A 22,617-nucleotide genomic window follows, 5' to 3' on the forward strand; every position below is an offset into this window, starting at 1 on the left:
TCCCAGGGACGGGGGAGCCTGGTGGGCTGCCGTCTATGGGGTCGCACAGAGTCGGACACGACTGAAGCGGCTTAGCAGCAGCAGCAGCAGCATACATAGGTATCATGGGTGCAATATGCATTTAAGAAAAAAAGCCAGAGCTCTTAACTTTAATTCAAAAATTATATATTTCCTTCGTATGTGCCAGGAATGATGATTGAGCTACAAAGATGAAGATAATTGTCCTTGCCTAAATGGAGCTTGTGTAATACAATGAGAAAAGTGCCCTTAGTAAAACTACAATAAATACATGTTTGGTTCTTTCCTGGGTAACAACTATGTGTGTGTTTGTGTGTATGCTCAGTTGTGTTGGACTCTCTGTGATCCCGTGGCCTGTAGCCTGCCAGGCTCCTCTGTCCATGGGATTTCCCAGGAAAGAATACTGGAGAGCGGTTGCCGTTTCCTTCTTCAGAGGATCTTCCCAACCCAGGGATCACACCCACACCTCTTGCATTGGCAGGCGGTTTCTTTACCACTGTGCCACCTGGGTAACAGCAATACAGTGGCCAACTGAACACGTTATTATTGGGTTAGCCAGAACAGTATAATGGTAATACTGGGCACCTTGTTTTCTTGCCTATAAAGTGAGGGGCTCTAGTACCTCACTCTTTTTTTTAGCTATGTTGGGTCTTTGTTGTTGCACAAAGATTTTCTCTAGTTGTGGAGAGTGGGGGCTACTTTCTAGTTGTAGTGTGAGGGCTTCTCATTGCGGTGGCTTTTCTTGTTGTGGAGCATGGGCTCTAGGGCATGTGAGCTTTAGTAGTTGCGGTCCTGAAGCTTTAGAGCAGAGGCCCAACAGTTCTGGCTCATGGGCTTAGCTGTCCCTCAAGGCATATGGGATCGTCCCGGTTCAGGGACTGAACCCGTGGCTCCTGCATTAGCAGGCGGACTCTTTACCACTTAGCCACCAGGGAAGCCCTGGTACTTCACTCTGAAACAGAGTAATTTCTTTCCAATGGTGGTTTTGAAGTTGGGGAATTTTCTGTTTGTTTAGGGAGGTAGCGGGGGAGGCGGGGAACCTGAGTGAGTTTGTTACTAGATTGCCTGAGTTTAAATTCTGACTCCATCATATGATAGCTGAATGGTCTTGGGATCCTTACTTATCCCCCTTTACTCTTTGGTGTCTTTATCTATAAAAATGAGTAAATCAACTATAGTAGTAGAGTAGTAGAAACTGTCTCAGTCGTGTCCAACTCTTTGCTACCCCACAGACTGTAGCCCACCAGACTCCTCTGTCCACGGAATTTTCTAGGCAGGAATACTGGAGTGGGTTACCATTCCTACTCCACAGGATCTTCCCAACCCAGAGATCCAATCCACATCTCTTATGCCTCCTGCACTGGCAGGCGAATTCTTTATCTCTAGTGCCCCTTGGGAAAAATTTAAAAACCTACTTCATAGGGTTGTTGCCAGAATTGAAGAGTTAATGCATGTAAGGACTGAGAACAGTGCTGGTGTACTCAGTAAACACTTCTTATGGTTTAAGTATTATTTAAACACACACATGTTCAGTATTTCTCATGTGCAGTGGGGAGAAAAAAATTAAGAATCAATGCTTTAAAGGTTAGAAAAATCTTGGCTCCCATGGTGTGAAGGGAGCAGTGCTACTTTGTTTAGGCTTAAAGGACAAAAATGTCCCTCAAGCTGAAAGGAGAAGGTGTTATTTATTACTTAACATCTTGCTAAGATGTATGAAAATGAAATGAAGTTGCTATTGTAGAAGATGCTAAGTTTTGTCCAGTAAGAACTGGCTGGAATTTTTTACTTAAAACATTCACAAAGAACCTGAATATCTCCTAAATTGAAGAAGGATATTCAGGAGAAGGGTTACCTACTGGGTGGTGGTTGTTACTCAGTTGTGTCTGACTCTTTGAGACTGCACGGACTGCAGCACACCAGGCTTCCCTATCCTTCACCAAACCTTGTTCAAACTCATGTCCATTGAGTCGGTGATGCCATCCAGCCATCTCATCCTCTGTCGTCCCCTTCTCCTCCTGCCTCCAATCCCTCCCAGCATCAGAGTCTTTTCCAGTGAGTCAACTCTTCGCATGAGGTGGCCAAAGTACTGGAGTTTCAGCTTCAGCATCATTCCCTCCAAAGAAATCCCAGGGCTGATCTCCTTCAGAATGGACTGGTTGGATCTCCTTGCAGTCCAAGGGACTCTCAAGAGTCTTCTCCAACACCACAGTTCAAAAGCATCAGTTCTTCAGCACTCAGCTTTCATTATAGTCCAACTCACATCTATACATGACTACTGGAAAAACCATAGCTTTGACTAGCTGGACCTTTGTTAGTAAATTAATGTCTCTGCTCTTTAATACACTGTCTAGGTTTTCTTTTCTTCCAAGAAGCAAGCATCTTTTAATTTCAAGGCTGCAGTCACCATCCACAGTGATTTTGGAGCCCAAGAAAATGAAGTCTGTCACTGTTTCCCCATCTATTTGCCTACTAGGGCAAAATTTTAACACTGACAGATCTGTTTTGTTTCAAAAAGCGGATTCATTTTTAGACTGCTTACATATTTTCATTTAATGCTGTTTTTAATATCTTCTCCACAAGTCTCAAGATGGTAGCCCCCACAGTGGTCCAGGAATTGCTTCTATATAAAATTGACTATTAGCTTAACCTTTATTTCTTAAAATAATTGTTCACCCGTTGAAAGGAAACAGAGCACCTTGAAAGATAGGCTGATTTCAGACCTGCGGCAGGAAATTAAGAGGAGTCTGGACATCTTGCTGTGCTGGAAAGCAAGGAAGCTATCAGGAACTAAAGGGTCAGGTCAGAAAGACACAGGAACCAGCCAGGTTAGGATATTGGAATAAAAGGAAAGAAAGAGACAGAGGGAGCAAATATGACAATCTTGATCATTGTTTAATTTGGGTGACTGTGGGATTCATCTTACTATTCTTTCTTCTATTTGTTTGAATGTTTTCAGTATAATCACATAATTTAGGCCTTCTTTTATGCAAAGCAACACATATGTATTATTAATACAATTAAGTAACAGATGGATAAAATAAAAAGCATTGATAATTCCATCACATAATTACTGAATTACTGTTAATTTGTTGTGATGCCTTCTCAATAATCTTTACTACATATGTGAATTTTAAAAAATGAATTTCTTCTTCAATTTCTCATTTCTTCAGTGGCCTAAAAGCATCACTTTGGTTATACTATTACTCTGCTTTCTAATCCATTAGGGCTTTCCACAGTTACCAAGGACAGTCAAGCCTCTTTGACATTCAAGGTCTTCCATTCTTCCCAGAATTCTTTCTACTACCTTGTCGTCATAGACCCTTCCACCCCTCAATACTCCAGCCCCTTGGGATCCCCTATGTTTGAATTCAGATTGGTTTGTGTATAAATGTCATAATTTATCATCTGAATGAGTGCTCAAGACCTTTAAAATAATTTATTTGGGGATTTCAAAGTTTAAGACTCTTGATACAACTAGCAACTTGTCCTGGCACAGAGCTTAATTTTTGTGAAAAGGCCAAGCTATAACATAAGCATTGTGCTGAGATCCATGAAAAGAAATCAAGAGACTGCATCTCAGCCTGAAAGGCATCGTTGGAAAACTAATTGAAGGTGAGTCTCTGCCTCTAAGAGTCACGGCACTTCCGCGATATTTGTTTCTTCTCTCAAGTGGTGTTGGAAGAAGCAATAGTGGACCTCTTGCTGAATACAGGAGTGTGAGGCTCCGCAAAGGACCAGGGTGTCACACACTTCCAGAACTGGGAATTCGGATTCTAGGAGTAAGCTTGTCCTTGGTTCAGCTAATGCTGAATTCACTGCATTTTTGCAACTTGGAGAGGTTATAGTTTTGGTCAGGAAAAAATACAATTCCAATGTTTCTAAACTTCGATAGTTCTTGTATGTCAATTATTTGGAGTAGATTTTTTTTTTAACAGCTGGAAAGATTCTTATTCATGATAGATGACTATTGTCCATTTTGCAAGTTTCTAAAAGTCATCATTTTTTTTCTTTTTTGAGTTTGATTTGTTTTCAGCTCACTCAACTATGGACAAACAGGACTAGGATCCAAGTAAAAACCTAGTAACTATGTTTCTTCCACTTTCTACTGCACCACCACCACCACCACCACCACCACCACCACCACCACCACCACCACGTCGCCTCAGTCGTGTCCGACTCTGTGCGACCCCATAGACAGCAGCCCACCAGGCTCCCCCGTCCCTGGGGTTCTCCAGGCAAGAACACTGGAGTGGGTTGCCATTTCCTTCTCCAATGCATGAAAGTGAAAAGTGAAAGTGCACAGGTTTCCTAATTCTTCAAAGCAAGACAAATGATATCCCTCAAAGATTACTTTGAAAAATAGAATATTTGTCCCTTCATCTGAGTTATAGGATGAAGAAAAGGAGGGGTTGTTTAAGCTTCTGTGTTCCCCAATATCTAAGCAAGCCCATCATGGTAAAATTCTCTTGTAGAGCCTCAGTCACTGGAGGAATTGGAAGACCCTTGTTCTCATATATTTAACTTTTCAGTTACTTAATGATTAGTCTAAAATATATATTTCACTTTATATTGCTGCAAATGGCACAAGTCCATCTCCCTGCATGAGTAGGCACTAAGTGATTTTTAACTCCTCCGTGTGTACAAATCTGTGAGTCTATGTATTGTTCTCTCAGATAACTATGGCTTTCTGTTGTCTTGTGGTCACCACTCAGAACAACTGTTCTCAGTGTAGTACATCATTGATGCAGAGAGTAAGGGACCGGTTAAATTTCTTAGACTTGGAATATTCCAACTGATTAGTTGGATTTTTTTTTAGAATACTCAGTGCCTAGTGTCTTTACTCTTTTTGAGACAATTAATTGTGGCAAGTATGTGGGACAAGCTGATATAGCCAGTAGATTCTGAGTTTCTGGGTTTGTTTGTTAGATCTTCCTCAAAAAAAATCATTCATATCTATATGTACACACACATAATTAACCCAGTTTTCCCTCTTACTCAGGTGAAGTTTACATGATCGTTTTTAAATCAGCAAAGGTTGTAAAACTGTTTTGGTTGTGACAAAAAGATCTAAGCAAAAAGATCATTAAAATTTTTTTCTAGTTTTATCGTGATAATTGACATACAACATTGTATTAGTGTACAACATAATGATTTGATATATGCATATATTGTGAGATAATCACCACAGAAAGTTTAACATCTGTCACCCCACATAGTTATGAATTTTTTGTGTGTGATTATAAACTTGATCTACTCTCCTAGCAACTTTCAAATATGTAATAATATTGTTAAGCATACTGTAACTATTATATCCCCAGAACTTAGTTATCTTACATCTGGAAGTTTATACCTTTGACCGCCTTCATTCATTTCCCTGACCCCTCACTCACCTCTGGTAACCACCAATCTGCTCTGTTTGTATGAATTCAAGTTGTTTTTTTTTTTAAGATTCCACATATAAATGAGGTTATACAGTATTTGTCTCTCTCTCTGTCTGACCCATTTCAGTAATAGCAGCCAATCTGACACTAAATACATTAAAAAGTAAATTCCTGAGAATTTACTTAGTTGTGTCCAACTTAGTTGTGTCCTGCTTAGTTGTGTCCAACTCTTTGCAACCCCATAGACTGCAGCCCACCAGGCCTCTCCGTCCATGGGATTCTCCAGGCAAGAACACCGGAGTGGATTGCCATTTCCTTTCCCAACAGGAACTGTAGAAAGAAAGAAAGTGAAGTTGTTCAGTTGTGTCCGACTCTTTGGGACCACATGGACTGCAGCCCACCAGGTTCCTCCATCCGTAGAATTTTCCAGGCAAGAGTACTGGAGTGGGTTGCCATTTCCTTCTCTGATTGCTCTATTAATATTCTTTAAAAACTTTGCTAAAATTCACATGAAAATAGCTTCCTTTTGGTACAGATTAACCCCCAGATCAAGAAAAACATGGCAAGAATGCTCTCTACAAGCCATCCCCAATATGGAAATCAGTTGAGCCTTGAATCTCTTCCAGAACTAATACTGATGACATTTCTGCCAGGTGGTCTTCTCCTAGTAACCTCTTTTTTTTCAATCCCAGCTTTTAATTAAAATGTAATTAAACAGAAAGTAAAGCTATTCATTAAAAAAAAATTTTTTTAATTGCTAGAAGCACCAAAATTGGCACATACAGAGTTGTTGAATTGTCCTAGTGACTTCTAACATGTCTATCTCCAGTTCAGATTTGTAATGTGCTGCTTTGGGATAATAGTGTTTTTCCACCAATGTTGATTTGCCCTGATCTCATCTAGAGTCAGTAAGCACTTGGTAAAGTTTAATTTCTTACTAGAATAGACTATCTCTAAGAACCAGAAAATTCCCTGGCCCAATGATCCCTTGGCCCGAGTTGTCTGGTTTTAAAAGGTTAATCTGAGCTTGGATGAGATTCAGGATTGGTAGAGTAGATTTGGGAGTTTTATTTACTCAGCATCCTCTGTGTCAGACATCGGGCTATGCCACATGGGGCAGGCAGAAATGCAGGTCTTGATTATTTTTCTTTGTCCTCAATTACTTCCTTTCCCTCCCCCACTCCTTCTTTTTCACTTCACTTCCTTCTCTCCTTTAAACAGCGTACTTCTATTTATCTTCTTTTTTTTTTTAAGTAATACATATACTTTGTAAAAGTAATAATTCACAGGGCGAAAGGATATTTAGTGAAAAGTATTTCTCCCAGTCTTACTGCCCAGAGACAACCACAGCCATTAATTTAATTCTGTGTCCTCCAGAGGGTATAGGCCTATAGGAGTGTGTGCAAGTATCTATCATACTCCTCCCCCTTTTCAGTCCAGATAGGAGGAAGCACATCTGTATCTTTAAAAAATATGTCTTAAGGAGCTTTCCACAACAGTAGATAAAGTTCTAACTTATTCTGCACAATATTCGATTGAATGTATATTTCACAATTCATTTAACCAGCCTCTGTTGTAGACATTTTCACAGCATACAGTGCTGCAATATACTTGTTAGTACATAAGTCTGAAAATTCCTAGTAAGGGAAGTGTACTGAAATTTAAAAAATTCAGATGGTAGCATATTACCCACCAAAATATTCTAATTTATAGAATTTCAGCAACATCATATTACCAAACCTTTGTTCTTTGCCCATCTATTAGGAGAAAAGTGGAATTTTATTGTTTAAAAATTGACAGCTTTCCATATAAAGTCAGTTTATTATCTTTCTATAATCTAATTTAGCCTGTCTTTCCAATGGACTACTTATTTTGTTTTGCCTAGCTTGCTTATTAATTTATAAGAACTTCCTTTATAAGAAGGAAATCTGCCTTTGTCAATAAATAGTGTAAATATTAGTGCCAGGACTGTATTTTTAAAGTTTGTTTATGGTAATTGTTTTGCCATGCATACTTAAAAATTTTTGTAGTCAAAATTTTTTAATTAAAATATAGTTAATTTACACTGTGTTAGTTTCTGGTGTACAGAAACTAATTAAATTGTACATATGTATACATAGATTCTTTTCCATTGTAGTTTATTACAAGATATTAAATATAGTTCCCCATGCTATTCAGTAGGACCTTGTTTATTTTATACATAATTTGTACCTGCTAATCCCAAACTCCTAATTTATCCCTCTCCCTCCCTTTCCCCTTTGGTAACCATACATTTGTTTTCTGTGATGGTGAGTCTATTTCTGTTTTGTAAATAAGTTCATTATATTATTTTTTAGATTCCACACAGAAGTGACATGATATTTATCTTTCTTTGTCTGACAATCTCTGCTGCTGCTGCTGCTAAGTCACTTCAGTCGTGTCCAACTCTGTGCGACCCCATAGACGGCAGCCCACCAGCCTCCCCTGTCCCTGGGATTCTCCAGGCAAGAACACTGCAGTGGGTTGCCATTTCCTTCTCCAATGCATGAAAGTGAAAAGCGAAAGGGAAGTTGCTCAGTCGTGGCCGACCCTTAGCGACCCCATGGACTGCAGCCCACCAGGCTCCTTCGTCCATGGGATTTTCCAGGCAAGAGTAGTGGAGTGGGGTGCCACTGCCTTCTCCACTGACAATCTCTAGTCCAACCATATTCTTCCAAATGACATTATTTCATTCTTTTTTATGACTGAGTAATATTCCACTGTGTATATCTACTACAACTTCATCCTTTCATATTTCAGTGGACATTTAGGTTGCTTCTATGTCTTGGCTGTTGTGAATTGTGCTGCTACAAATATTGGCGTGCATGTATCTTTTTGAATTATAGTTTTCTCCAGATATATGCCCAGGAGTTCGGGATTGCAGGATCATATGGTAACTCTAATTTTAGTTTTTTAAGGAACCTCCATAGTGGCTGCAGCAACCTACATTCCCATCAACAGGGTAGAATGGTTCCCTTTTCTCCACACCCTCTTCAGCATTTGTTATTTGTAGACTTCCTAGTGATGACCATTCTGACCAGTATGAGGTGGTACCTCATAGTAATTTTGATTTGCACTTCTTTAATAATTAGCAATATTGAGTAACTTCTCATGTGTCTGTTGACCATCTGTATGTCTTCTTTGGACAAATATCTGTTTTGCTCTTCTGCCATTGTTTTTGGTTGGCTTGTTTGTTTTTTTGTGTTGCATAAGCTGTTTGTATATTTTGGAAATTAAGCCCTTGTTGGTCACATGGTTTGCAATAAAGTATATAGTCTTAAGTGCACAGCTAGATTAATTTATGCATATATTTATATCCTTTAAAGGGCTTCCCTGGTGGCTCAGACAATAAAGATCCGCCTGCAGTGCAGGAGACCTGGGTTTGATCCCTGGGTTGGGAAGATGATCCCCTGGAGGAGGGCATGGCAACCCACTCCAGTATTCTTGCCTGAAGAATCCCCATGTACTGAGGAACCTGGTGGGGTCACATGGGGGTCCATGGGGTTGCAAAGAGTTGGACACGACTGAGCAACTAAGCACACATACCCTTCAAACATACCCTTTTAAAACACTACCCAGATCTAGATATAGGACATTACCAAGACCCTAGGAAGTCCTTTTGGCCTCTTTAGGCTAATATTCCCTCAAAGGTAATCATTATTCTGAACTTAATCACCATATATTAGTTGTACCTGTTCTTGAAATTCATATCAATGGAATCATATAGTGTGTACTTTTGTGTATGTTTGCTTTTGCTTAAAATCATGCTTATGACATTCATCCATTTTGCTGTGTTGTGCTTTTTTCTCCCATTGCTGTATAGTACTCTAAGAATGTAGCAAGATTTATGTGGCCATTCTAATCTTAATGGACATTTGGGTTGCTTCCAGTTTAGGGCTATTATGAATAATTTTTGTATAGATCTTTCGGAGAACATACATACTCGTTTCTGTTGGGTATACACCCAAGAGTAGAATCGATGGATCCTAGGGCATACATTTGCTAACTTTATTAGAACCCGCCAGTTTACCAAAGTGGTTGAACCAATTTACATTTTCATTAGCAGTGTATAAGAGTTCTCAGGTGTCTACTGTTTTTGTTAGCAATTAATAAGGTCAGGTTTTTTTTTTTTCCATTTTAACCATTCTGATGCAGTTGCACTAGAGACCACTATTTCTAAATTTGAGTATTTTAACATATTGTTCCACAGGAAAATTTCTTAGACTGATCACCACAGTATAGGAAAAGAGTGTAGATGTGGAGAAAATATCTGTTTGTTTTGACTCACATGTAATGTTGAAAAATGTGCGGATGACTATCATGACCTTTCTGACCCACTACTGAATAGGAATATGCATGAGAACTACTGCGTCTATTTTAAAGACGGCATTATCTAAAATTATTGTGAAGATTAAATTACCGAGCATAGTTAATAAATCTGAAAGAACTCTGAAGGGAAAGCACTTGAGCAAACAAGTATTATTTGAGTCCAAACTATAAAGCTAGGTGCTATTCTAGGCACTGTGAATAAATCAGCGGACAAAACAAAGACCCCTGCCCTGATGGACAAAAATAAGAGACATAATAAATGAATTATACAGTATATCAGAAAGTTGTAAATGCTGTAGACTAAGGTAAGAAAAGAGGGAGGAGGGCATGAAGCTTTAGTAGTTGAGGCAATGTCACATTTTTAAATAGTAAGGTCAAGTGGAGTCCATGCCTAAGTGGCACTTGAGCCAATGTCAAGAGGAGGTGAAGGAATGAGTCATAAAACACCCCCGTGGGGAAGAGCATTTTAGGCAGAGGGGATCTAAGGCAGGAGCATTTCTGGCATGTTGAAGGAATTTCAAGAAGCTAGTGTAGCTGGCGTAGAGTCAGGTGGGAGGGAAATCTCTCTTCTCAAGAGGCCACCAATCCTATTGAATTAGAGCCCCACCCTTATGACTTCACATAACCATAATTACCTCCTTAAAGGTCCAGTTACCAAATACTGTCAAATTTGGGGTTAAGGCTTCATATGAATTGGGGTGGGGGGACACTGTTCAGTCTATAACACCTTGCAAAGGTGAAACTGTCAACCTATTAACATTCTCTAACACAAGACTGAAGTGGTAACCTTGAACATTAACCAAGTATTTTTTGTATTAGTGCTTCTGAAAGCTTGCTATTGATATAACCAGTTGCTCTCTTTGTCCTTTGTGCCCATCAAACTGTGAATGGACAGTTGTTTATTGTATAACTGACATATAGCATTATATAAGTTTCAAGTATAGAGCATAATTTAATATATATATGCCTATGTTGCAAAATGAGCACCATAAGTCTAATTAACACCCATCACCAGACAGTTACAATTTTTTTTCTCTTGTGATGAGAACTTTTCAGATATACTCTTAACAGACAGCTATTACATATTTAAATGTGCCAAGATTAACTTTAGGTTCGATGCACAGAAACACTTCATCAGAACCCATACTATCTAGCATGTTGCCCCTGCTACTGAACTGAAACTCAGTCCTTCCCTCCCTCACCCCAAATCCAATGAGGTTACTCTCCCTTTTTGAATAAAGGGGAATAGAAATTTTATTTTTATATTTTTGTTAAGCATAAGAAGGGCCACAGTACCCGGTTTTTGAATGGGGTGTGTTTATTTTAAGCTCATGTGGTGTGTTTCCAATCACTTTTACTGTGAAATTTGGGAGTGTGCATTTGGAAACGCTTCACCTAATCTCAGCCAAGTAAATGAGAGTTTTCCTTCTGTTGAAGACCAGGAACTTCACAAAGCGCGTTGTATTGGAATCCACCAAAGGCACTGTTTATTAACTTTCAGATTGCAATGAGAAAATAAGACTCAAGGGCCTGAAGTTCTAACTAGTCAAAGAACCTAGATTTTATATGATGGGAAAGCTCTTTTCAAACCAAGTTTGTGAGCTCCTTTTTAAGCTAAGAAACAAATTTCACTTCTTATAACACACCCAATAGATGGAAAAAAACAAAATATATGTTGTTTCATAAGCATCATATGCTTTGAGTGGATGTTACCTTCCTAAGATTAAACAAAAACCTTGAAATTAATATTCCATCTCTCTGGATGCTCTTCTCAATAAACATAATAAAAGAACCTGTATAAATTTAAACTTAATTAAGAATTTCTCCCACTTTGTTTCTAACTTCCTCCTTATCTTACTGTGAAGGGACATTTCAACAAAGCAATTACATTCCACAAAGCTGCTTATTAAACACAATTGTAACATATTTCTTTAACTGTGATCAGTCTAGGAAATTAAAACTATAATTTCTGATTTCCACAGTGCATTCAACACATTTTCATCTTCATTGTTTCTACACTGCATGCCACGGTCACCTATCATGGGGTGTCTGTACCTGGTTTCTCTCTGACTTCCCCGCTTCTACGGTCACCTCCATCCTTCTTTCTGTAGCAATCAGAGCCATCAGTCTACTTCTCTCCTTAACACTCACTGTGCTCTGAAAAAAAATTAAAGTCCTTGCCTTGGCTGAAAGGCCGTATGTGATCTTGCCTCTAGCATTCCTCTCTGAATTCTTTTCCTACCACTCTCTCCTGGGTAACCAGGCTCCAGCCACCTTAGCACTCCTCTGTTCTTCAATTTCAGACCCAAGGTCTGAAATTGGCCTGGAATTCTTGGATCACAGGTCCTCAGTTAATTTCCTCTTACTTGTCTTTCAGCTCTTGGCAAATTGTAGCCTTCTTAGCCAGACGTTCTCTGCGACCTCCATCTAATGTAGCCTCTGTCCTTTCCTGATCACCCATCACTTATATTTCATCTTTTAATTATAGTACTATTAATAACGAGAGGCGGGGGCTTCCCAGGCGGCGCTAGTAGTAAAGAATCTGGCTGCCACTGCAGGAGACATGGGTTTGATCTCTGAGTCAGGAAGATCCCCTGGAGAAGGGAATGGCAACCCACTCCAGTATTCTTGCCTGGGAAATCCCATGGACGGAGCAGCCTGGCGGGCTACAGTCCATGAAGTTGCAAAAAGTCAGACACAACTGATCGACTAAGCACCACCACCACTGTTACTACGGGAAACTCTCTTGATCATTTATTTGTTTTGGGTTTGCTGTTGATGGGATTCAGGAGATGATACCCCAAAATATGGCCATTTGGCACACTGAATATTTTAAGCTGAAGGAATCTGAAGAAACTGGCAGAAGCAGAAGTTCTCTCTGTCCTCCAGTCCTTCATCCCCAAAGCCGTTCATGGCCCTCAGGTGAGAGGAATTCTCCCTATGCCTGCAGGAAGGAAAGTAACATCCTCATATCCAAGATGGACAGATAGTGGGGAAGAATCTGAGCAAACAGGCCTTGCTAAATTCCCTCAGTTTACTATACTTAGCTCATCCTCTTTATCATGTCTTTCCACTCTTAGTAGCATAAAAACACTCAGGGTTACCATTTCTTCTGGTCTTCATTTCCTTATGAAGGCTCTCATGTCACATACAACTTATATTACATAAATCTGTATACTTTTCCCTGTTAATCTGTCTTTGCCAATCTAATCTTTGGACCCAGCTAGGGACCCTAACAGGCTTGGGGAAGACCTTTTCCTCCCCTACACTGTCGTCTTCCCAACGAAAGGAGGGACCTTGTAAGTCTGTTCATTGCTGTAAACCAGCACCTAAAACCGGAGAAGGAAATGGCAACCCACTCCAGTATTCTTGCCTGGAGAATCCCATGGACAGAAGAGCCTGGAGGACTATAGTCCATGGGGTTGCAAAGAGCTGGACACAACTGAAGCGACTTAGCACACAGCACAGCACCTAAAACAATGCCTGCTCATCACAGGTACTTCTGTTATTTGAACAAGGGAATGCTCCCTAAAGACAAAGTGCTCAACTTGATGGAGGATATACCACTGAATCAAAAAGGACCATGTTCTCAAGGACCTTGAGGTCTACTGGAAAAGAAAACAGAGACCACATGCCATTGGTTTTGGAGAAGGATGAGACGGCATCCTGCTGTGGGAAGGAAAGCTGGTCTTGAGTAGGAGGTTATAGTTAAACTAAAAGATAAAAGATGGGTATTTTGGTATTTTCTCTTTCATTCAGTGTTCTCTGTCCTACTTCTGGAAAACCTGACATCTGACTGCTTAACTAACCTCTTTGAAAGCATGTTGGCACTGCAGTTGGTTCTGAATGTTCCTATTGTTCTGTGAATTTGGGCTTGATGCGTTTGGTCATTTGCAGGCAAGTGCACCTATGGGCAAAAATGCACATTTATGTATAAACAGTTATACAGATTTTGACAATAAATTAGTTTGTCTAACTGAAATAAAATTTTCCATGTAATTGCTTTTATAAGTGAGCATATTTTAGCATTAGCATACAAATGAGCCCACAGGCCTAGGCAGATAAAAATGCTAATAAAATGTAAAGATACAACATAATATTAATCCTGAGTTCAGTTAGGTTATTAACATTAGGCTGCATTACATATATCATTTCCACAATATAGGTAACCATGAACATTTTCTAAGGCAGTGAAAGATTTTGTGGATCAGAATTTTTAAAATCCAAGATTTCATTATCATCTGTGGAAATAAAAGCAGGATAAACGTTCCTGTATTCTGTGTAGAAGGCAAATATTTGTTTTTATTTTTCCACTCCACTTCTCCCCCATGCTCTGCCACCTTCTTAATACTTGAGAATGACTTCATCATATATATGATGATTTGATTTACTGTTATTATAAATTCAGGTTTCCATGAAAGAAATAGTGAGAATGTAAAAGTAAATAAAAAAAGATCCCCCTACACTTGCTTTGCTTTGGCATAGAGCCATGCACTCTCCAGGGGAACTATTCAGGGGAGAGATGCCGCTAGAGTCGTTGGCACACAAACCTCAATATGATGCATCTCTGTACAATGGAGTAAGTAAACCTGGGTCATTTGAGAGAATTTGGGAATTTACACTTGCCCTTCTGAAGTTTTCCGCTTAAGTGAAAGTATTAGTCAGGGAATACTTAACTTCCATTAGGAACACTCAACAATATTATACAACAGAATAAAGGTTCCACCTTGTCAAAAACTGTGTATGTAGTATACTATGTGTGTGTGTGCTCAGTCATGTCTGACTCTTTGTGACCCCATGGACTGTAGCCCTCCAGGCTCCTCTGTCCATAGAATTCTCCAGGCAAGAACACTGGAGTGGGTAGCTGTTCCCTTCTCCAGTAGATCTTCCTGACCCAGGGATGGTACCCAGGTCTCCTGCATTGTCAGGCAGATTCTTTACCGTCCGAGCCACTAGGGAAGCCCATATGTAATATATATTAGGAGCAAATCAAGCAATCTCTCCTCTTCAGATTTGCTAAGAGACCCCTTCCCTGCCAAACTATGTTCAGATATTATGCAGCCATGCAGTTTACAAGACACTGGATTCCTCTCTGAGCACTAGAAGGGCAAACTGGATAAAAGTATTTCATTACCCTTTGCCTCTTTGATTCAGGAAAGGGCATCTGGGCAAGTCCAACCAATGAGACAGAGGAAAACTATTGCTGGGGCCTTTGGGGAAAAGTTTCCTTGATCTGCTAAAAGGAAATGAAATGAGGAAAGGAGACACACTTCCTTCCTGTCATTGGATGTTGTTATTTGAAGCCACTGCAGCCATCGTGGGGCCCAATACATGAGTTCTGCATATTGACACACATCTATGTTTGTTTCCATAGATTAGATGGATAGAGGTAGCCCCAAGAAACCTTGGAGATGATCATATTCAACTGTATCAGTTGTTTTTGTTAAGGCAGATTCCATATTGTTTAGCTTCTAATATTCCCCAATGGAAATCACAGCTATTAAGCCAACCATTAGGTTTGGGAAACAATGATCAATAATGGATATGATCTGATTATTTGGTTAGGTGCCATTTTAGAGAGAGACATTTGCAATGTGACTTCTTTAATTATGCAGTAATTTCCAGACTAGTGTCCTACCAGAATTAATTCACTGGGGTTTGCAGCTTATTTCTAGACTATTTTAAAACTGAATCTAAGCTTTTTAAGAGGGGTGAATCAAATAGAGAGTTATAAAGGTGATTTAGCAATGCTTTTGGCCTTGTCATAGATATTACTATTTAGCACAAATTAAAATAACTTGAGTGTTTGTTTATATGACCATATGTTAAGTGCTTGCTTGACTCAAATAGCTCCATTCAGTTCTCACAACTCAGGTAGGTGAGTACTGTTGTTATACCTATTTTGTGGATGAGGAAACCAAGGTTAGACAAAAGTTTACTCAAGATCTCAGGCCTAATAAGTAGAAAAGCTGAGATTTCCAGTCTGACTCCAAAACTCAAGCTCCTAATTACTGCAGTTTTCTGTTAAGGGTCAATATAACTTATTTGTGTTTGAGGCATGTGGCAGATACTGTTGGGCATGTACTGAAAAATCATTCCCCCTTTCTCAAGAAATAGAACCCCAATTTTGCTCAGAGTGACTCATGATGTCACTGAACCATGGCAATTCCATTTTCTTGTCAGTGACTGGTCTGCAGTGGGCATGTGACCATTTTCAGGCTAATAAGGGAGATTCTATGGCAGGTGTGAGGGCAGTCTGGGAAAGATTTTTCTCTTCAGAAAAATGGTAGCAGGAGTGCCTTTCCTTCCCTTCCTGCTTGTACCACCTTCCCTTCTTGCTTGACCTCTGAGGATGTGATGTCTGGAGCTATGGCAGCCACATTGCAATCTAGAGGTGAGAAGCCCGGAGATAAAACCCAACATGAATGTGATGTTAGAGAGCAGGCACAAAAAGAGCTTGGGTCCTCAATGATGTGACTGTGCTGCTGAACTAAGCCCACGACTACTTTCATTTGAACCTCATGTTAAAGATGTAATAACTCCATGCTTTAAGTCACTGTTAGATACTCCATTCGTTGTGGCTAAAGATACCCTGATAGATACAATCTGGGCAAGAAAAGATGTCTTCCTAGAATTGCTGCAAAAATAAATCAAGTGGAGATTATTAAGACTTCATCCAGGAATCTGTTAGTGTAGGTAGTAGTTCAGAAAAAAATACTCCAGCTATGTCTCAGATCTGTGTAAATCTGAGCAATCCACATGATCTCTCTGCTGGTTATTTTCCCTTTTTCTCTCTGGATGTGCTGCTTCCTCTTCTCTGTCTGATTGACTGATAGGGACTTTCAAAAGGCTCTCCTGCTCTCTGGCTCCTGGTTGGATCTGTCTATTGGGATGCACTAGCAGGAGGATGGAAGAGAGAGGTGAGTGAGAGAGAAATCCTCTGGCTTTGTCCTTGGGTGGTTACTTAGGCTGACTGCCTCTCTGAAGGTCACAGCCTCCTGTCAGGTTGCCCTTTCTGTGATGAGTTTTGGTCCTGTTCCTTCCCCTTGCTTTTTACAGATGGAGCAGCTTGTAGCCTCAGGGTTCCATTTTCCCTTGTGGTTTCCCACACCTTGCCCATATCTTTGTAAAGTACCATTTGTTTCCTGCAGAGGCCCTGACTGATATAATGGTGTGAACAAAATTACTGCAGCTGTTGAAGCTTGGGCCAGTCTATCTGAGAAGTGGTGAGATTGTGGAGTTATTCATAGTTTAAATAAGGGCTTTCCCCAACCATCAAAGGAAGACAGGAGACTATATAAATGTCTTACTGCAGAAGTGAAAGTATCCTAGCTCAGAGGAAACACTTTCCACCTGAGGACAAGGTGACCTGGAAGAGATGGCATTGGGGCTGAGGATGGATAGGATTGTTTTAAATAAAAAGACAGGGGAGAGTGTGAGCCAAATCAGGGAGGAGAGAAAGCTTAAGAAGAGGTGGTGAAAAATTAGTGCTGGATGGGCCTAACATGTCCTTTATTCACTGTAAGTTCTCTCTCCACCTCCTTTACAGGTGAGTGAACTTGAAACTGAGATTTGGTCAAGGTCAGATAGCAAGTAAGTAGCATGCCAGGATACCAGCCCAGGTTTGCTAGCTGGTTCCTAATCCACATTATAGCCCATCTTCCTCCCCCACCCCCGCCCTGCCCCCGCCCCCTCCGCCTCCTCCCCCTCCCGCCCCCAGCAGGCTTGTCAGTCTCTTCTACTAGCCTGTGATCTCCTTGAGAACAGGACTTGCGTTTTCCTCACTCTTGAACCTCAGTATTCTAGCACAGTGTCGAACATAAAGTCGCCCTCCTCTTCATCAGCAACTAAATGGTAAGAAGTACCTACTCCCTGCCAGGCACTATACTGATATTTTATAGGTACCTCATGTAATCTTTACAACAACTTCAGTTCAGTCGCTCAGTCGTCTCCGACAGTTTGTGACCCCATGGACTGCAGCACGCCAGGCTTCCCTGTCCATCACCAACTCCTGGAGCTTGCTCAAACTCTTGTACAACAACTTGGGAGGGTATAATTATCTCCACTTATCAGCCGAAGATGCTGTGGCTCAGAGAGGTTGTCCAATTTGAGGTCACACAGCGGTATGCAGGACTCTGTTTTACCTTCCATCAACCAGACTCCGGAGTCTTTGCCTCAAAGGATAATAACTTTTGCTGAAGAAATGAACGAACGAAAAACGTTGACTCTGAAGAAATGAACGAACGAGAAACGTTGACTCACTTTAAGTGGTCGGCTGTAACTGGCTACCCCGAGGCTCTGCCACCTCTGTCCTCGGACTCAGCACAACGCCTGCCCTCCAAAGTACCCCAGCTAGTCTCAGTGCCCCGAGAAGACAGGCGCCCAGGCTCCGCCCCTACCCCACCCAGCCCTCCAGCCATGCCTCCACCTCGGGGAGTTCGGCAGCTCTTCTATCCAAGTTTTTTCCTTGCTAGGGCCGCCGCACCGAGGGCCTCTCTCAGCCCTGCGTTCTGGAGCCGGTCCCACTCCCCTGCCCCTCCTTGCTCTCCCTGACTCCTGAAACTTTCTTCCACCCTCTTTAAACTTCAGTCATCCTAGTGCCCGCCTCCTTCACTTCCATCAGCCAATCGGTGGTTAGCATTCTCGTCGGGGATCCGCCCGCTTTCCTCCCAGGGCCAATCTTCAACGAGGGTGTCGAGTGCTTGGGCTCCTTCCCAAGCGCCTGGCCCGTGACGGCAGCGCGCCGGGCGCCGCGCGGCGGGAGGGGGCGGGGCTCTGGATGAGGGATGGGCGAGGGCGGGGGGAAGGGAAGAGGGAGGAGGAGGAGGTTGCGGCGGGTTTGAAAGCGGCAGTTTCCTGGCAGCTTGGGCAGGCGTTGGTCTCCGTGATCCAGCTCCGCAGCGGCCACGATCGATCCTGCGACGGGTCTACGCGCGCTTCTGCGCGCCCCCGACGGATTTTTCCCGGTTCCGGCTCTCCCGCTTCACCTCCCCGCCCCCCTGCTTCTGCCTTTCCCGCCGCTCCCGCGCGGAGCCTGGGGGCCAGCCGTCGGCTGTGACCCCGCCCGAAACCCCTCTGGAGCCGCCTGGGGACAATCCCCTTTTCCTTTCTTCAGCCTAACCCGGGTGGCCCTCGCGGAGCCCGGTCAGACCCGGAGATCGCCGCCGGGAGAGGTGTCCGAGGGGCGTCTCGGGGTTCGGAGCGGCCCGGCCCCCAGCGGGCTGTGGTCGGCGAGGGGGACGCCGGAGCGGCGAGGCCCCCCTCGCCGGGCTGCGCGGGCCGCCCGGGGCCCCCAGGCTGAGAGGGGGCCAGAGCGGCGCCCCCGCCGCCCGCGCGGGGTCTCCCCCATGGTGCAGCGGGGTTCGTGATGTCGAAGACGTTGAAGAAGAAGAAGCACTGGCTCAGCAAGGTGCAGGAGTGCGCGGTGTCCTGGGCCGGGGCCCCGGGCGACTTGGGCGCTGAGATCCGGGGAGGTGCGGAGCGTGGCGAGTTCCCCTACCTGGGGCGGCTCCGCGAGGACCCCGGCGGGGGCACCTGCTGCGTCGTCTCGGGCAAGGCGCCCAGCCCCGGGGATGTGCTGCTGGAGGTGAACGGGACGCCTGTCAGCGGGCTCACCAACCGGGACACCCTGGCTGTCATTCGCCACTTCCGCGAGCCCATCCGTCTCAAGACTGTGAAGCCAGGTACGCCGGCCCTGTCTTTCTGTTGCGGAGTGGGGGGAGTCCGGGGTGGGTGTCTGAGGAGCGGCAGCCCCACCCCACCGCTTATCATCCAGGGTAACCCTGAACCTCCAGGGTGTGCGGGACTCCCTGTCAACGGGGAGGGGTGGCGGTGCTGATTCCCATTTTGCGGGTAGGAAAACTGAGCTCTGGCTTGGGCGGGCTGCTCTGCTAGCTGTCACAGGATTGCCACCAGAAGCTGGGTTTCCTTAGTTCGTAGCTCCATCTCCCGCCGCAGTTTTTGACTAGAGGAAAACCCAGCGTTTTTCTGTTCTCCTTTGTGGACGAGGTTCTCAGGATTGTAGCATATTCTTTGGAACAGTCTTAATGCATTTTCTTATAGAGGAAAAGATCTTTATTGCTAAGGCACTTGGTGCCAAGGTTACCACCTAGTGTACCTGAGAGAGCTTAGCTGCTTCAGTGTTTCTTGTACACTAGCAACACCTCGGAGCTGACAGCCTAACTCTTGTCAGCTCAGGTGGTTCAGGTGTCTGTGCACCGACGGTGTGCAATATGCGATTTGTGGCAGAATGGTGTATTTTTTCAGGGAGCTGTTGAGTAGTCTGGGTTTCGAAGGAAGGTCTAGGTGCCTCCCGGAGTAAAATCTTTTGTAAATCTTTGATTTTACGGAATTTTGTTGAAGTGGTGGGTTGCAAAGGCCCCCGTTGCCCTGGTACATGTTATGCCACTAAAATCTGCTGCAAAGCTCGTTACGTTTATGGCATACTCGCCAGTTTCAAAGCATTGATCAGACTGCGTACAGCGTACAGTGAAACTGATAGGAGGTAATAGCCCTCATTGTATTTGTTGTCGATAACATCGCTGGTCATTTCAGCATTGGTGGAATGTGGTTTTGTTTCCTGAGATATTTGAAGGGGAGAGAATTCTGACTATAACGTTACTAGAAATTAAACTATTTTTTTTTCTGAGTGTGTTCTACTGAATATGCAGTGAATCAAATTATAATGGTCTGCTTAATAATGACTTGGGATGGAAAAAATCAGCCCATCCCTACACTGCAAAATGCTGGAAAATTCTGGAGAAAAATTTAACATGTCTCCCTCACTTTTTTTTCTCAGCAGCTCACTTTGGGAATATCTTTTTAGTATTCTTTAGGCTTAATGGAAACTGATGGTTTGTGGTGCAGTATCCATATGTGTGTGTATTGTGGATGTATACACACACACTCACATGTCTGTGCAATCTTAATTAAGATTTTCTTCATATGGCCTATTCCATTACGTTCATTTTAAACTTATGGGTTTATGTGAGATTCTTTTTATTGTTAATTAAAAAAACTTTGGCAGACTTTAAACATCTTACAGTTTTTTGACTTAAAAAAAATTCTTAATTCAAACTTCTAGAACCATTGGTGAAAGGTGGAGGAAAGGCTTTGGAGACAGTAATTCAGCCAGTCAGGCACTCTCTGTAATATGCAAGATACTACATATACAGTATTATTGATTTAAGTGCCATTTAGTTCATATCCATGAATCGGGGAATATTGAGAACATTTGCATCATTACTTTGTGTTTTGTTTTGATTAATTAGGGGTATATATAAAAGCATTACTTATTTTCTGAAATAGTTTAAAAAATGATTGAAGAGGAAGTTGTTATAATCTCAAGTTATTGTGATTCTTTTAGAAGACTGGGAAATTGTGTCTTCCATTGATATTAGTCTAGTCTAGTCCACATGTTATTCATTTCTCAGCCTTTATATAAAATTTATGAAAATAATTCAAAAGTTTAGAGTGTATTCAGTGATGTTAATTAACTTAAAAAAAAAAATCACATACCCCAGAATGTAGTTGACATTTTTGTAGTAATAAAAATTTTCCCTCTTGCATACTGTCTTGTCTTAAATGTTTAGCCAAAGTAAAGTATACTGGGTATAACACATTTTGTTATCACTAATGATAAAGTTCCGAACACTATACTTATTTTTTAAAGATACACTCTGCTTCATTAATTTCTAAAGGATACCACTATATGTCATCCGAGATTAATGTTCTTCTTTCTAAGCAAGTTGTTGATTCTTTTAAAAAAGAGTGGGTTTTTAAAATTTCCTTAATAGCCTTTGTTGTGTTTAGTTGCTAAGTCACGTCCGACTCTTCGCAACCCCGTGGGTTCTAGCCCATCAGGCTCCTCTGTCCATGGGATTCTCCAGGCAAGAATACTAAGTTGGTTGACAGTTCCTCCTCCAGGGGATCTTCCTAACCCAGGATCGAACCCGAGTCTCCTGTGTCTCCAGCATTGGCAGATGGATTCTTTTACCACTGAGCCATCTGGGGAGCCCTAGCCTTATGTTAGGCATTGTATTAAATTGCTTTCTTAAATGGCTTTACATAAACAACATTTACTATAAAATAGCAAGCTTTTTGTAGTTTAAGCACATGACTTTAAATGTTAGATAGAAACTAAGAACTTGAAGAGGTTATTTGTAAAACTTTGAGTGTGATTAAAGCAGCATATATATTATCTCCAGAGGAGACAAAGATCCTATCCCGTTAGGATTGAACTTGAAGTATGGAAATAAAGAGTAAGGGAATTTTTAAAAAATTTGGTATTCACATTGGTGTCTTTCCCCCCTCCTTTTTATCTAAACTTTGTGAGAAATGTATTTTTCAATGTAATAAGGTATTTTGAAGTATATCTTGTCTCTTCGCTTGATTTAACTTTATTAAATCTTATTACATTATTTATTATTAATCTTATTTGTTAACCTTATGAAACTGTGTTTCTAACATGCCATTTAGAAACTAGCACAGTGCAAGAGTGGAGTCAGCCATTTCTGTAAGATGTATTATTAGTAGGGAGTGACATCATATTGTCTTCTGACAAAGTCCATGGTGGGAGAATGAGCCGGACTGTAGGCTATGACTGACCCAGTGCTGTTTCTTTCTTGATTTCTCCTTTCATCTAGTAGGTGTTAAAGGGAGCTCAGCCAAAGCCAGAACCATCACCCAGATGACTTAACAGTGGTTTTATGACACTGTCTTTAGCTTTGTCTTGGGTTTTATAATCTTAATTATAAATATTCTGTTCTAATCTTTAATGGAGATTTGAAAGTAATTCTTTTAAAATATGGCTCCTAATCTGAGAGTTTTTTAAGAGAAATAGGAAATTTGTTACTGAATTCTTACTATTGAT

The 22,617-nt window shown here is 41.8% G+C and overlaps 1 protein-coding gene and 1 long non-coding RNA gene across 3 annotated transcripts in view; one reads left to right on the top strand and one right to left on the bottom strand.

Moving 5' to 3' along the window:
• Positions 1-5,098: 5,098 nt before the first annotated feature.
• LOC138446459 (uncharacterized) lies at positions 5,099-18,358 on the bottom strand. The gene is made up of 3 exons (XR_011259335.1): positions 18,175-18,358; positions 17,652-17,973; positions 5,099-5,729 (listed from the first exon to the last, which is right to left on the bottom strand). It is a non-coding gene; the product is annotated as an uncharacterized lncRNA (long non-coding RNA).
• A 142-nt stretch (positions 18,359-18,500) lies between these two features.
• MAGI3 (membrane associated guanylate kinase, WW and PDZ domain containing 3) overlaps positions 18,501-22,617 on the top strand; it is a 241,871-nt gene continuing 237,754 nt past the window's right edge. For both annotated transcript variants that reach the window (XM_069600979.1, XM_069600968.1), the window contains exon 1: positions 18,501-19,429. In XM_069600979.1, the coding sequence (XP_069457080.1) occupies positions 19,114-19,429 (316 nt within the window). In that variant the 5' untranslated portion in view covers positions 18,501-19,113. The remainder of the gene's footprint in view (positions 19,430-22,617) is intronic.

Source organism: Ovis canadensis, chromosome 1 (genome assembly GCF_042477335.2).
Source record: "Ovis canadensis isolate MfBH-ARS-UI-01 breed Bighorn chromosome 1, ARS-UI_OviCan_v2, whole genome shotgun sequence".
NCBI classification, from domain to species: domain Eukaryota; kingdom Metazoa; phylum Chordata; class Mammalia; order Artiodactyla; family Bovidae; genus Ovis; species Ovis canadensis.